The sequence below is a fragment of the Salvia hispanica genome, chromosome 2 (genome assembly GCF_029641045.1).
Source record: "Salvia hispanica isolate PSC_SH4W2 chromosome 2, Shi_PSC_v1, whole genome shotgun sequence".
Classification (NCBI taxonomy): Eukaryota; Viridiplantae; Streptophyta; class Magnoliopsida; order Lamiales; family Lamiaceae; genus Salvia; species Salvia hispanica.
This window is the reverse complement of record NC_142693.1, coordinates 45,894,325-45,907,537: the sequence shown is the minus strand read 5'-3', so window position 1 is coordinate 45,907,537 and position 13,213 is coordinate 45,894,325. Positions and strand designations below refer to the sequence as shown.

The 13,213-nt window shown below is 34.8% G+C and overlaps 1 protein-coding gene and 1 long non-coding RNA gene across 5 annotated transcripts; one reads left to right on the top strand and one right to left on the bottom strand.

The window, feature by feature from the left end:
* Positions 1-372: 372 nt before the first annotated feature.
* Positions 373-5,693, bottom strand: LOC125200826 (polygalacturonate 4-alpha-galacturonosyltransferase-like). Of its 4 annotated transcripts, none has more exons than XM_048098604.2 (10): positions 5,341-5,693; positions 4,002-4,036; positions 3,863-3,922; positions 3,627-3,761; positions 3,460-3,532; positions 3,332-3,378; positions 2,818-3,152; positions 2,370-2,727; positions 1,160-1,747; positions 373-919 (listed from the first exon to the last, which is right to left on the bottom strand). In XM_048098604.2, the coding sequence occupies exons 1-10, from the start codon at positions 5,489-5,491 to the stop codon at positions 644-646; spliced, it is 2,058 nt and encodes a 685-aa protein (XP_047954561.1). In that variant the 5' UTR covers positions 5,492-5,693; the 3' UTR covers positions 373-643. The 4 variants fall into 4 exon arrangements, with proteins under 4 accessions (XP_047954561.1, XP_047954562.1, XP_047954563.1 ...); XM_048098605.2 differs by having other exon boundaries at positions 3,332-3,375; XM_048098606.2 differs by having other exon boundaries at positions 3,466-3,532.
* Positions 5,694-8,752: 3,059 nt separating this feature from the next.
* LOC148932514 (uncharacterized) lies at positions 8,753-10,180 on the top strand. Its single transcript, XR_016134954.1, has 3 exons — positions 8,753-8,906; positions 9,287-9,352; positions 9,844-10,180. It is a non-coding gene; the product is annotated as an uncharacterized LOC148932514 (long non-coding RNA).
* Positions 10,181-13,213: the final 3,033 nt, after the last annotated feature.

Here is a 13,213-nt window from a genome sequence, read left to right as displayed (position 1 = left end):
ATCTACGTTACTTTCACATTTGTTATATTTTAACTCTTTTCTAAAACAAGAATTTGATAATTTATTGTTTACCATCCTCTCTCAGAATATATTTAACTTAGACATATTTATCTTATCACACTTTAACAATAAAAAACTTATCACATATAGTTTTCATAAACTAAGAAAAAAACACAATATAAAAAAAGAGGAGATAAAGTTAGGTTACTTATAACTCCCTATTTGCTTAAAAAACAAGCCTTTGCTCCGATTTTCTAAACAAAGATTCCCATGTAAAACAATTGATGTATTTTAGTTGTTTTTTCATGCATCCATATACATACATTCATATCCCCTGCCAGAGCCACCCACATCCTCAACCACAATACTATGTTTACACAAGAAAATACCTAAGTCCAATTAAATCAAATGTTGACATTAAGTAGGGTGTTCAAAGAATACAATTAGTAACTCCTGCATCCTCATCTAACAAAAAGCACATATTTTCCGTAAGTAATGCAGGAGGACCAGCTCAGAGTTTTAATCATTCCCATGCTCGCTTAAAGACATGATCAGATTGAATTGATCACAGAGACAAATACGCACTGCAGGAACTTGTCTTGCTCAGCTACCGAGTTGATGATCAATCTGTACCATTGCTCCATCATTCGCTCAGTTTGCAGTTGCGTACATATGGGTGGTCGTACTTTATATACTTGGTCCAATATGGTTTGTACTTGGTCATTGCCAGTTCTAACCACGGTTTCATGTTTCCATTGTAATGTACAACGGCTGCATTCTCTATGTCTGTCTTGTCAATGCTCGGATTGTAACCCAAACCAAGCACGTGCCATGACTTTTCGAGTGGATGAGTCAGCCCATAGAAGGTAATCAGACCTGGAGGTAGAGTTCCAAGCTTCCACAGCACCCTGTCTTCATTCTAACAACCACCAAGAAAATCACACATCATTCTTATCCATGTTATAAAAACTTACAGAAAAGTTACTTTCACCTTTCCCAAAACCTTCACCATTATAGTAATGAATTAAATTTCAATGCAGTTGAATCAGATAATCACCCCCCTCCTCCCACTAAAAGTGCGCACACACACACACACACACAAAGATACACATACAAACAATGACAATAATTAGAAGAAAAAAATGTATGCAAGTCATACCATATTCTGCCATTTGTGGTATATACCAGTTATATCCTTCTTCTTCCACTCCTTTAGATCGAACATGTTCATTCCATAAGCCCACCCACAAGCATTGGGATGAAAATTCTTAGCAATGTGAGGGTTGGAGAAGTTTAGATATTTGTCAAACCTATGGAAGCTCTCGCCACATGTTTCAACTGCACCATTTACTTTTCCATGGAGATCTACCGACCAAAGTCCAGTCAAGTCTTTCTGAACAACAATGTCGTCATCAAGGAAAAGAATTTTATCCAACTTTGGATAGACCTGTGGGAGGTAGAACCTTAAATGGTTAAGCATTGAAAGATATTTTGGATTCCTGTACTTAAGGTTAGAGGAACCAGCAGAAAGTGTGGTAGGATGAGCCGCCTTGAAATAGTACTCTTTCATAGCAGCAGACTCTAACTGACGTAGAACAGGGCAATATGATGAGTTCAGCCACTTGAATTCATCAACATTTTCAACATGGATTGTAGCTTTACCAGGGGGATTCAAAAGAAACCACATATTCATCGCACCAAAGTTCAATTTATCAGTAACAAGATGGAAAACGTGTTTCCTGGGGTCCTACAAGAAAGAAAAAAAAACATTTTTTAAGTAGCAAAAGCAAAATGTCAAGAAACAAATCATTAGCATGAAATAAGTGGCTAAGACGGAAGAGAATAACACCACTATTTATTACTGCGTGTGAACAACATATAAGCATACATAACATATGGTGAAGAATAGTAGCAGAACAAACATTGGTTGTCTGCATGCATATTGTGCACACTGCACTAGGATCCGATTCACAAAGAAAATGTTAAAGGATATGTTCTGTCCATGCCTATACGATCAATTGCACATCGATTTTGTTCTTATAGATCAATAGAAACGATACACACATCCTTACGACAATGCATATTTATTCAAGTAGATTTGTAGACATGAATATGTGTGGTTATGTTATGCATGCTTATGTAGGCCATGCAAATTATGAGGGAAACAAAGGAGAGTGGACTAAAATGCTTATTTAATGTTCCACTACATGCCAAATGGACCTACAAGCATACCCAAATATACATTATATTGCTTTAGAATAGCAAAGATACTATCTTAAATTCTTAATACGATGTAAAGACAAAGATTAGACCTAAACCCATAAACCTAGTTTTAGTATGATAAAACAGAGACCAGTAGAATTTTATACCTTGGCATTCATAATGGTTGAGTTGACCACTACTGAAGCAGCAAGGACATTATCCGAAAAAAGGGCATAATGGTAAAGAATTGGGTTTTCCAGATTCTCACTCCGAGGGAACTTTCTTTTCTCAGGTGGCAGGAGGTAATAATCTATAGTCAAGCGCATGGCCAGACAGTGAAGCCCATTTGGTATTGTCTTTGCAGCTAGCTGGCTAAGGAATGTGCTCTGCTTTTTAAGACTCCTGACTTGCTCATCCGCAGATTGCAGCATGGCTCTTAGTTTCCCGGTGACCAGGTTGCAGTCGTACAATTGCTCTTTAGCTTTAGACAGCACTTGGCCCATCAGTTTAATTTTTTCAGGTGCACTGTAACAAATATTTATGATGTTCAAACAATACAGAAACAAGAATATAGCATTCAGCTGATAAACATAGATAATATTACACACCCATTACCTTGGATATAGATCAGAATCAACAGAGGCATCTCCTAGAGAACGCTGGCTTTCCTTGAGCCGATTCTGCAATTCATTGGCCAAATCGGTCTTGTTTTTCATCCTTGCAAGACTTGTATATACCCTTGCCATTATCAATTGATCACGTATCAAGCGTACAGTTGAATCAGTGTTTTCATTATCATTTTCTTTCCTCCAGATGCTATACTTGCCCAAAACTGCGGAGTCTACTGATTTAGAACGCTCAATAGCTGCATTTTCGAGCTTTACGGTTACTTCATCATCCGGTTTTACCAAGTCTGCAGCACGCTTTTCACGTCTTTTTTCTCTCAATTGCTGCAGAGTTATTGCACAGTTATGATATAGTTCGTATAGGCCAAAATACCAGGACTCCAGAAGCAGAATTATATTTCATAGCATAATCACTCTTCATTGACATGATCAGATGATGAAATATTATAATTTTAGAGAACAGCGAATAAACAGACTAAAACGGACACCGTCCAGAGACTTACCCTTCGGGCCAATTTAGTTGGTGTCTCAAGGAAAACGGAATTATCTTCTGCAGTGAAAAGGGCCAGTCAAACATCTGATTCAAATGTAACAAAATAAAATAATGTGCATGCAAAATCTGCATAAATACCTATACCATTTGAAGTACGTTCCTCCTTGAATCTAGACGTTTCATTCTTAGTCTTCAAGGCTTCCCCAGCAGCCTTAAGTTGCAAAAGTAAGGAACATAATTTTCAGGCTTTTGTGATCAAATCGACATTTTTCCACTAGCTAAAGTTACATTATGTTGATGCTGACCTCGGCAGAAGTGGCATTACCAGCAGACATTTTGTTCCCAGCTACCTTCCAAGAGGCAGACAATTTTTCTTTTCTAAAAAAGTCAACGTTTAAAGGCCCCAAATCATTTGTACTGGCATTAATAACGTCAATTACCTATGATAATGATTTAATCAGTGGAAAACGCATACAAAAGCATAAGTACAAATATTTGAACCAGCAAATGTTCAATTAAAACGTGACTGATAAGAACCTACATCTTTCGAGAATAAAGAATTAAGATGTTGCAGTGCCAGCCTCTCTCTCCAATTTAAATCCTGATAAAAGTAATACCTTCTCATTAAACTATACATCAGAGCCTAACATCAGAAACATGTCATATATAAAGGTGGATACCTGTCTGCAGGACACGGTTGGTAATTCTTTTTTACCTGTACAGTCATAAGTTCGCATTACTTGCCAATTCAGAGAGAAAGAATAACATTTAACCATGTACGCACATGCTTTGGAACTAAAAGAGTAAATATACAATTCACTGTTTGAGATGACCATAGAGGGAAAGGTGGAAGAAATCTAATTGGTTTGAAATGGCACAAGGTTTAGCAACATATCCAATCAATTCATATAGAGCGGCTTACTTATCTTTTCCTAATTTCCTCCTCGCCTTTTGTGCAGATTTATGTGTGTGTATGTCTCTGAGTGTATGTGAGAGAAAGAAAGAGAGAAAGAGAGGAGGGGGAAAAAGCAATAATTACGTAACAGAACTGAAAGAGCTAGTGAGCTCTAACAGCTCTGGTCTCCTCCACCCTTGATCTGTGTTTGCTACCTTAAGAAGCAAGCACACATATATTTAATTTTCTATGCCTATGAACATTTTCTGCTCTCATACAATCTCCAATATCTCAATACCATGACCATTCAGTTACATTCACTGACAAAGCCTCCTCCATTCACCTTAGATCTCTGTGCAGTAACTGTTCTTAGCAAACAACCATTTCAATGAATTATATTTAAAGGTAAACAGAAAAACAAACACAGAATATCTTAAATGTAAATTGATCTAGAAATCTAATGTGGTAGCTTTTACTATTATAATAATGAAGCAAACACGGATTGGTAGTCATATTGGTACGATCAAAACATATAAACAGATAAAACTGAGAAAATGACTTTACAACACGACATCTGAGTCATTTTTTATACCTTCACATCTTTCATCTCTCTCAGTCTCAACATGAATTTTGAGAGAGAAATAACCCATACCTAGAGGTTAACTGCAACTGAAGCAACTCTACTCCTCACAGGAAAATATAAATTTTTAAGCATCAAACAAGATAAAAATCCGGTGACTATCCAGATTCCAGCTACGGTAGGTGTTAGGGTTACCGAACCATTTTCAATTTGGTATCCAGTAAAAATACATCATGTCTCATAAAAGTCAGTTGTCGCCATGCTTTAAATCCAATAACATTAAACCGTTGAAAATGAGTGGAACCATCCGTCTTATAGTCATATATACACTCATTATCACTAAATTTATGATCTAAAACCAAGTACTAGGTCTAGAAATTTATGATGTACACGCTTCTATAACTCCACAAACCCCAACTGTACGGTTAAATTCCATAAAATTCATTAATAATAACATGATTCCCCAATCCATACAATCGATTCATCCACAACTGAAAACAGTAACAAAACACAACAGTAGAACAAAGTATTGGACAAAACTAACCGGAAGAAGCGGCGGTGAAAAGGCCGCGGCCGACGAATAGAAGGGAGAAGGCGAGTAATGTGACGAAAAACACGGCGACGGAAGCGAAGACGCGAGATCGAATACCTTTAGTCTTGCCTCCGCCGGATTGCGATCCCCTCTTAATCGCCATGCCCTATCATTCACCGTGAGAAGGTGGAATCGGATAAAATCGTGCACGCATTGACGTGCATAGAGAGAGAAAATCAGAAAATATAGAGTGAGATCTCGGATTATCGTTCAAGCTACTTGAATGAAGTTCATCATTCACCGTCTTTGCGGATTCGCGAGAACACTCGGTTAAGTGTGGTGTTTTTGCTTTTCCTGTGCGTATGTGAGGATTTGAAGGGGATCGGGTATCCGGGTCGGGTCATACACGGCAAACCATTTTGTTTTATACAGTAACATTGTGTATTCAACAAATTTTCAGAAAAAAGTACTCCCTCCGTTTTCTTAATGACACTGTTTTAATAAATGTTAAGTAAAATGGATTGAAAATAATTAGTGGAATAGGAGTCTCACTTATATATATTAGTTTTAAATAAAATATAAGTGGAATGAGTTAGTGAAAGATATCCTATTATCATTTATGGTAAAAATGAACCAAGACTTCTATTCGTGAACGGGTTAAAATAGAAAAACACGATTCTATTCACAGACAGAATGAGTAGTATATCTAATTAATTTATGATGCTAAGTATGTAACTGGGCCTATGGCACTCAAGTATTGTTTTTGATGAGATGAACTACTACTTAAAATATTAGCTTGGTTTGAAATTATAAACATCTCATCGGATGGTACAAATAATATTCATTCCATTCTAATTTTACTATTCCATTTGTTCCATAGTAGATCATTTTGGTACGTTCAATAATAGTAGAGTTATTGTAATTCTTTTTAATAAAAATAAACACATTTATTCTTACTTACTTTACTCTATATTACTTTATTCTCTCTTCATGTCTCTACCTTTTTCATTTCCAACTTTATTCTTCATTTACTTAACCAACTTAACACATTTTTTCTTAAAATATGTGCCGAAAAGAAACGCCTCTACTATAGCGGAACGGAAGGGAGTATTTTGGTTCACTCACAGAATCTCTTTCTACTTCTAATAGGGTTTAGGTTTACTTCTAATAACGTAGCTCACTTTTTTTATCTTCTGTTTTTCTCATTATCTATTTTCATATGCATTCAATTTTATTTAATAATACTTCAATTAAATTTTTTATTATATTTTACTAATTTCATGTTGAAACTTGCAATATTATCTACTATCAAGACTAGTACTGAACGAAGGGAGTGCATGATTCAGTAACAACTTATCAAACATTATAAAATTTCACATTATAATAATTAGGGTTTGTAATCAAATGTGTCCCAACTTATAACGATTTTATCAATTTTATAATAATCTTTGAAATTTATCAATTTCATTCTTAATCTTTTGCAACTTTTTCAGATTCTATCCCAAATTTTTCTCTTTTTAAATTAGTATAGTATAATCAATTATTTTAAATAGTAATTTTATACATAACTTATTTTTACAAGAAAAGTAAGAACATCCGCATCGCGTCTCGATGCGGGCTCTATCTCGTCTCGAAGAGACGAGACCGCATCGAGACGGCGATGCGGCCTCCATCTCGTCTCGACGAAACGGGACATCTCGTCGCGTGTCGCACGCGGAAGAGGGCGGCCTCGAGACAGCTCGCAACGCGCCTTCGTGACGTGGCGTGCTCCGGTTCGTGCGTGACGCCCACTCACCGGCCCAGGAGTGGGTGTCGTTTATATCCGTTTAAAATGTTTTTTTTTGTTTTTTTTTTAAATCAGGAAAATTCGAAAATAAAATAAATTAAAATATTGTAATTTTTAATTTTTGTATTTTTCAATATTGTAATAAAAATCAAAAATTAAAAAATTAAAATTAAAATTAAAAATACTCCATAGGATTTCAATTATGTATTTTTCGTATTTTTGGATGTTGTATTTTTTTGTGGTTTTTAATGATTGAATGAATTATTAGTATTAATTTAATATTTCAATGAAATATTAATTGAATTTGTTGGAAATAAAAATAAAAAATGAAATTGAATGAATAGTTAAGGGATGAGATGGTTAAGAGATGGGGGGATGCAGGTGTTGTCTCTTAGTTAAGAGATGAGGTGAAAAGTACAGTGGGGCCCATGAATAGTGAAGAGATGAGACGGTTAAGAGACGGATAAGAGACAGAGATGTGGATGGCCTAATAGGTCACTTCAAGCACGTTATGTCACGATTTAATTATTGGAGTGAAATGGAACCTGCTTTAGTCTCGTTCAAAATATTTGGGGTTTGTATGACAGAAATTGGTTTGTGATAATGATATATATATATTGTGAGGCAAGTTCGACTGCGGATTATTTGGCAAGCTGATCGTCAGTTCAGGATACAGGTGTAAAGCCCCGCTTTTTCAAACCCTAATTTTTGTGACGTGAAAATTTTTGCATTAAATGCTTTTAATGCTATGATATATGTGGAATTAAATGATTAGTAATTAATTGCAATATTCTTTGTGACCTAATTGCGATATGGAGTTGAGTTTGAGTTGAATAGTCAAACTTGTTGAATATGTGACGTGGCTATTGAATAGTCAATATTGTGGAAAATATGACGTGGCCGTGGAATGGTCAAAGTCGGTGGAAAATGTGAAGTGGAGGTGAAATTCGAATGTGTGAATATTTTGATGTGGGGTGAAATAATATTGTGGCGAATTATTTTTCCTAAGGGATGAGTGAGAATTAAATAGGAGCATTATTTAATTAAGTGGAATTTTCGACCCCTCCTATTTATTGGAAAGAAATCCTATTTTTCTTCGATTTAATTATTGCTTGGGATAATTATCCAAATTAAATCCAAAGTCTGAATATTCCTTAGTTGTTCCGTGAGATTTTCGACCCCTATGTTGTTTCTAGGGGGGATTTTCGAAAATCCCTTATTTTATGGGAGAAGGGATTTTTATTATATTATTTGATCCTTTGTTTATTCTCTTCCATAAATAAATTCAAATATCCTAGCATATCTTGCCAAATCTAAGAAGATCTTGCCATATCCTATTAAAATTAGGATTTTAATTAAATTCCTTGTGGGAGGAATGAAAATCACGCCTATTTCCTTTTAATTGGGGAGAATTATTATTTTTATTTTGCTCCGTGAAATATTCAAATTAAATCATAGGCTAATTTAATAGCCTAGAATTCGAAATCCCCTATTTCCTCCTAGTAAATCACGCCAACTTCAACCAACAAATCTCTTCCAAATCTTTATTTATTTAATTATTGGATTATATCTTGCACTCTATAAATACATGAGAAATCCTAAACCTTAGCATCACAAAATCACACCCCCACTCTCCCTCAATCTCGATCTCTCTCTCTCCCACTGTCTCAAATTTTTCTTCTACTTTCTCCATTAATTCTTCATCTTTTGGAGAAGAATTGAAGCTGCAGTTCGAGAATTTGTTGAAGAATCAAGATCCTACTTGTTTCCTACCGATTGTTCTATTGAAAAGGTATTTTTATTTTGATCTTCTCTTCTTCTACCGATCAATCGGTGTTCTTGAGTCCACATGCATTTAGAGTGAGTGAAGGGGGAAATTAATCGATGAATTTGGATGCATGTGTGGGTGTGTGACCGTGTGTGTGTGTGCACGCCTCGGTATACGTGCACACGTGTGTTGTGTGCGTGTGCGTGTGTTGTGTGTGGGAAACACTCATGCGTGACACGATTTGATGTTAAATCTAGAGTTGTTGTGTGAATAAAAACGATATGATAATCGTACGTTGATTTTGAATGGGAATATTAAACCTAATCGATGGGAAGAAGGGAAACGTGAGAACATGCATGATTTTGATCCATGATTGAGACTTATTTGAAATACATGAACTAAAGGTGATAGCTCGCGTTCTCGATGTGATAACAAGAAGAAGTACGTACTTGAAATCGAAGGAAATCGAGGTGGGCTTTATTCTTAAACTCTCTCTTATGTTGCAAATTTATGAAAGTGGAGCAATAAGGGTGGATTAAACTGTTATGCCATGCCTATGATTATTTTGGATATTGTGGGTGCCTGATGCCTAGTTTACGAGTGCGCTCCATTAGGCTATAGGGCTATATAAACGAATTCAGGTTTGAGTAGGGCTGCAAACCCTATCAGGCTAGTGTACACGGGAGATCGGGAGCCGTCCTTGCTAGTCGGCCGATCTCGTGGGCGTAAGTGTGGTCACACTTCATCGCACCATGATATTGTTGATTGATGAGAAAATGGGAGGTATTATTTGACTGGCCAGTCCATGAAATATTTTGTGATACTCGATGCTATCTTTTAAATTAAATGCTAAACCTCGAGTTCACTATGGTAAGGGTGGCATAGCTATAAAATGTTTTGGCATGAGTCCACTGAGTATGTTTAAAATACTCAGCCCTGCATGTGTTTTCCCTATGTGCAGGTTGATCGGCGATGGACGGTCGGTGGTGTTGAGACAGATGAATCGAATAAAATGGATGTTGGGAACTTTAAGTGTAGTCGTGTCTTCATACATGGCTTCGCTTTCTCTTGTAATGCTTCCGCTGAATATTTGGGAAAACTTATTATCTTTGGTTGGTTTGAACTTATTTCTTCGAATTAGAATATGGTGAATTATTGCGTTTTGTTGGAATTACATTAAACCCTTGACTTTTGAGCTTAGCCTATGATTCTATTAAACCTTGATTTTTTGTATTTAAGCCGTTAACTTATTATCTTGATACTTCATTAAACACTTGGTCAAATCTCTTTAATTGAAACCCTAGTCTATGTTCTTGTTGCATTTAAGTTCGTCTAGATAGCAGTCGCCGTATTTATTATACCCTAGAAATCCGAGCTGTTACAACAGGTTTGTATTTGCATGATGAGCCACCGACTAGAATACGAAACTTGTTATTGAGCAACGAGCTGAATAACTTGTAGTAGTAGCTTAAGGGCTCTCTACCCTCTTTTGTAACCATAAATAATACTAATATTATTATTATTATTATTATTATTATTATTATTATTATTATTATTATTATTATTAATGGTCGCTCAATAATAAGTTTTGTATCCCATTAGGAATTATTATTATTATTATTATTGTTCTTATTATTATTATTATTATTATTGATACACGTTGTAAATATTGAGATAAAATTAGTAAGTTGAAAATTTAACAGAATCGATATAATTACCGAAAGTTGAAAATAAAACTGATACATTTCAAAAATTAAAATAAAATCGATAAAATCACCAACGTCGAGAGTACAGATGAACCGTAATCATTAACTTCACTCAATTATTTGTTGATAACATTAGCAATTAATTACACAATAATGAGAACTCGAAACATGATTGCAATCAGACTTACACAAAAAATCATTAACTCGCGGAGACAAAAGCATAATCCATAAATAGGAATTTACTAAATTTATGTTTAAAGAATCAACAAGAACAAGAAGTTCAGATATATACTATTCCTTTGTCTGATAATAATAATAAAAAAAATAAGTAAATAAAAAATATAAAAATATAAAAATATAAAAAGAACAAGAAGTTCAGATTCATGAAATCAAAATAAAAGGGTATAAAGTTTTCTACTTTTAGCTCGTGATAATTTTACTGAAAACGTATTTATTTCTTTCTTTTTACGGGATAAAATCACGGGTATAATTTTTTCTTAGACTTGATCAACTATATTAAATATTTAAATCACGAGTTTCTTGATTTTCCCCAACTTTAGAACTTATTGCGAATTCAGTCAATATTTTTCTTCAATTGTGTCAATAATGTTCAATTTTCTGATTGGTAGTACTTTCTAACTTTTTTGCATGCACATCTGCAACTTAAAAATTACAATTAAGATTAATTTAGATAAACATTTTCCGTAGAAATTCAAATTTGATTGAGTGGATTGAAGGTTCATTGTCTAAATTGTCCTTTCTTGTTGTTAATTTTGTAATTGAATGAAAAATTGAGTCGGAATTAATGGCTTCAAAGGCCCCAATCAATTTATTATTAATAAAAAAGTGCAATATTGTTGAAATATTTTAAAAGTTGGCCTAGTTCCATCAAGGTGGAGATTAATTTGAATAGTGTTTTCCTTCAAATGAATCATATAAGAAGCAAACAATTATTTATTTTCATCACAATTACTATTTGTATGAAGATTTGGATTTATGAGTAACTTTATAGCATATTGGAAAGCCGTGTTTAAACCTATATAGAATAAAGGAAAATAGATTTTGTAGCAGGTGAGGAATACGAGTCTTGGTTAGTGGGAAATTATTATACAATTGATTAGTGCCTAACATGAAATCAGCTTTGCCTAATTGTATGGATGTTTTGAGGCAAAAGAAATGGTGGAGGTCATGCTGATGCATATTGTTTAATATACACTTCCTTTTTCTTTTATTATTTATTTGTATGATTAAATTGACCATGCCTACCGCTTAACATTCAATTCGATTTTTATTATTTTTTAATTTTTATTTTATATTTTCTATTTTAGATTTGTAATCAATCGAGAACTACGTTGAAATGAGAACTTGTGAACCAATCAGTTGGCATCAATGTTTTAAAAACCGGACCGGACCGGCCGGTTCGACCGGTCGGACCGCGAACCAGTAGGTAGTCCGGTCCGGTTCACTCCTTTAAACCACTAATACATTGAACCGCTGTGAACCGGCAGAACCGGCCGGCCGGACCGGTTGGACCGTGAACCGGAAACCGGTTTAGTATTGTTTTGTTTAAAATTTTTTAAAATTTGTTGTTGGTAGGAGTTGAACTCATGACCTCTCTGTTAGAGTTTGTATACTAGAAATCACGTTTCGAGTGATTGAATACTGTAAAACTCTTATTTTATTTTCCAAGGAATAAAACAGATTATTTTTGTCATAATGTTGTTATGTTTTACATTTAATGGATGTTAATGCATGTTTAAATGTATAAGTTAACCTAATAAAGTCTAAGTCTTTGTTTTAGTAGACCGTTGTGGGCGTCGTCCACTTTAAGGTAACACGGTCAGTTCTAAACAAAGAAAAAGATGAATTTCACAACCTAGATGGAATTTGACTATCCATCGAGAAAGGTTGCAATGTCAGTCTGCATATTTCTAAGCCTTACTGAAATAAGATGACATTGGTATGGTATAGCACTGAACGGATCTAACAGCAAGACTTGCCTTGGGCTATCTACTGAAAGGCGAGGTCTTGATAATATTTGTTTCTTAATCAATGTAGGTTAGCATTGAGCATACGGTATTGATTATGCACTACTTTGACTTATCAAATGGTGCGGGTTTTTCGTAACCCAATTATCCTGATATATTGGGTAGTGGTGATCAATATCTAGCGGTGCTAGGATTGCTATTATATTGAATCGTGCACGAGGAGAGTCTCGTTTGATAATGTCCTCAAGAGGAACGCGAAACAAGGTTTTATTATTCGGAACCTAGCTAGTTGGAGTTTGATTACTCTATGAATAATAAATAAGTGTTTCATGCTAAGTCCACTCTTGGAATTAATAAGAAGTTAATTAATTACGTCAGTAGCAGACATTAATTAATTAATGGACATTTAAATCTTAAGCACGGGAAATGAAAGTTAAACGGAAACCCGGATTACTTGTAATTTCGGATTTGGATGGGGAGAGTTCAATATTACTTCTGTAGTGGTTGCTCGTAATATTCCAATTATAACTTATATTAAATTGTGGGTTCAATTTAATTAGTAAAAAGTAAATTGGATGAGCCCATATCCAAAACCTTCCATAGATCCCTGTCTGGACCCAAAAAGAACTTAATATAA

What these genes read in the sequence shown, in the direction of transcription:
- LOC125200826 (XM_048098604.2), bottom strand. Translation starts at nt 5,491, where the DNA reads ATGGCGATTAAGAGGGGATCGCAATCCGGCGGAGGCAAGACTAAAGGT. An exon ending in ACGTACTTCAAATGGTATAG is followed by an intron (nt 3,379 to 3,459) that starts GTATTTATGCAG and finishes TTTTCACTGCAG; the next exon opens with AAGATAATTCCGTTTTCCTT. An exon ending in GATTCTGATCTATATCCAAG is followed by an intron (nt 2,728 to 2,817) that starts GTAATGGGTGTG and finishes TATTTGTTACAG; the next exon opens with TGCACCTGAAAAAATTAAAC.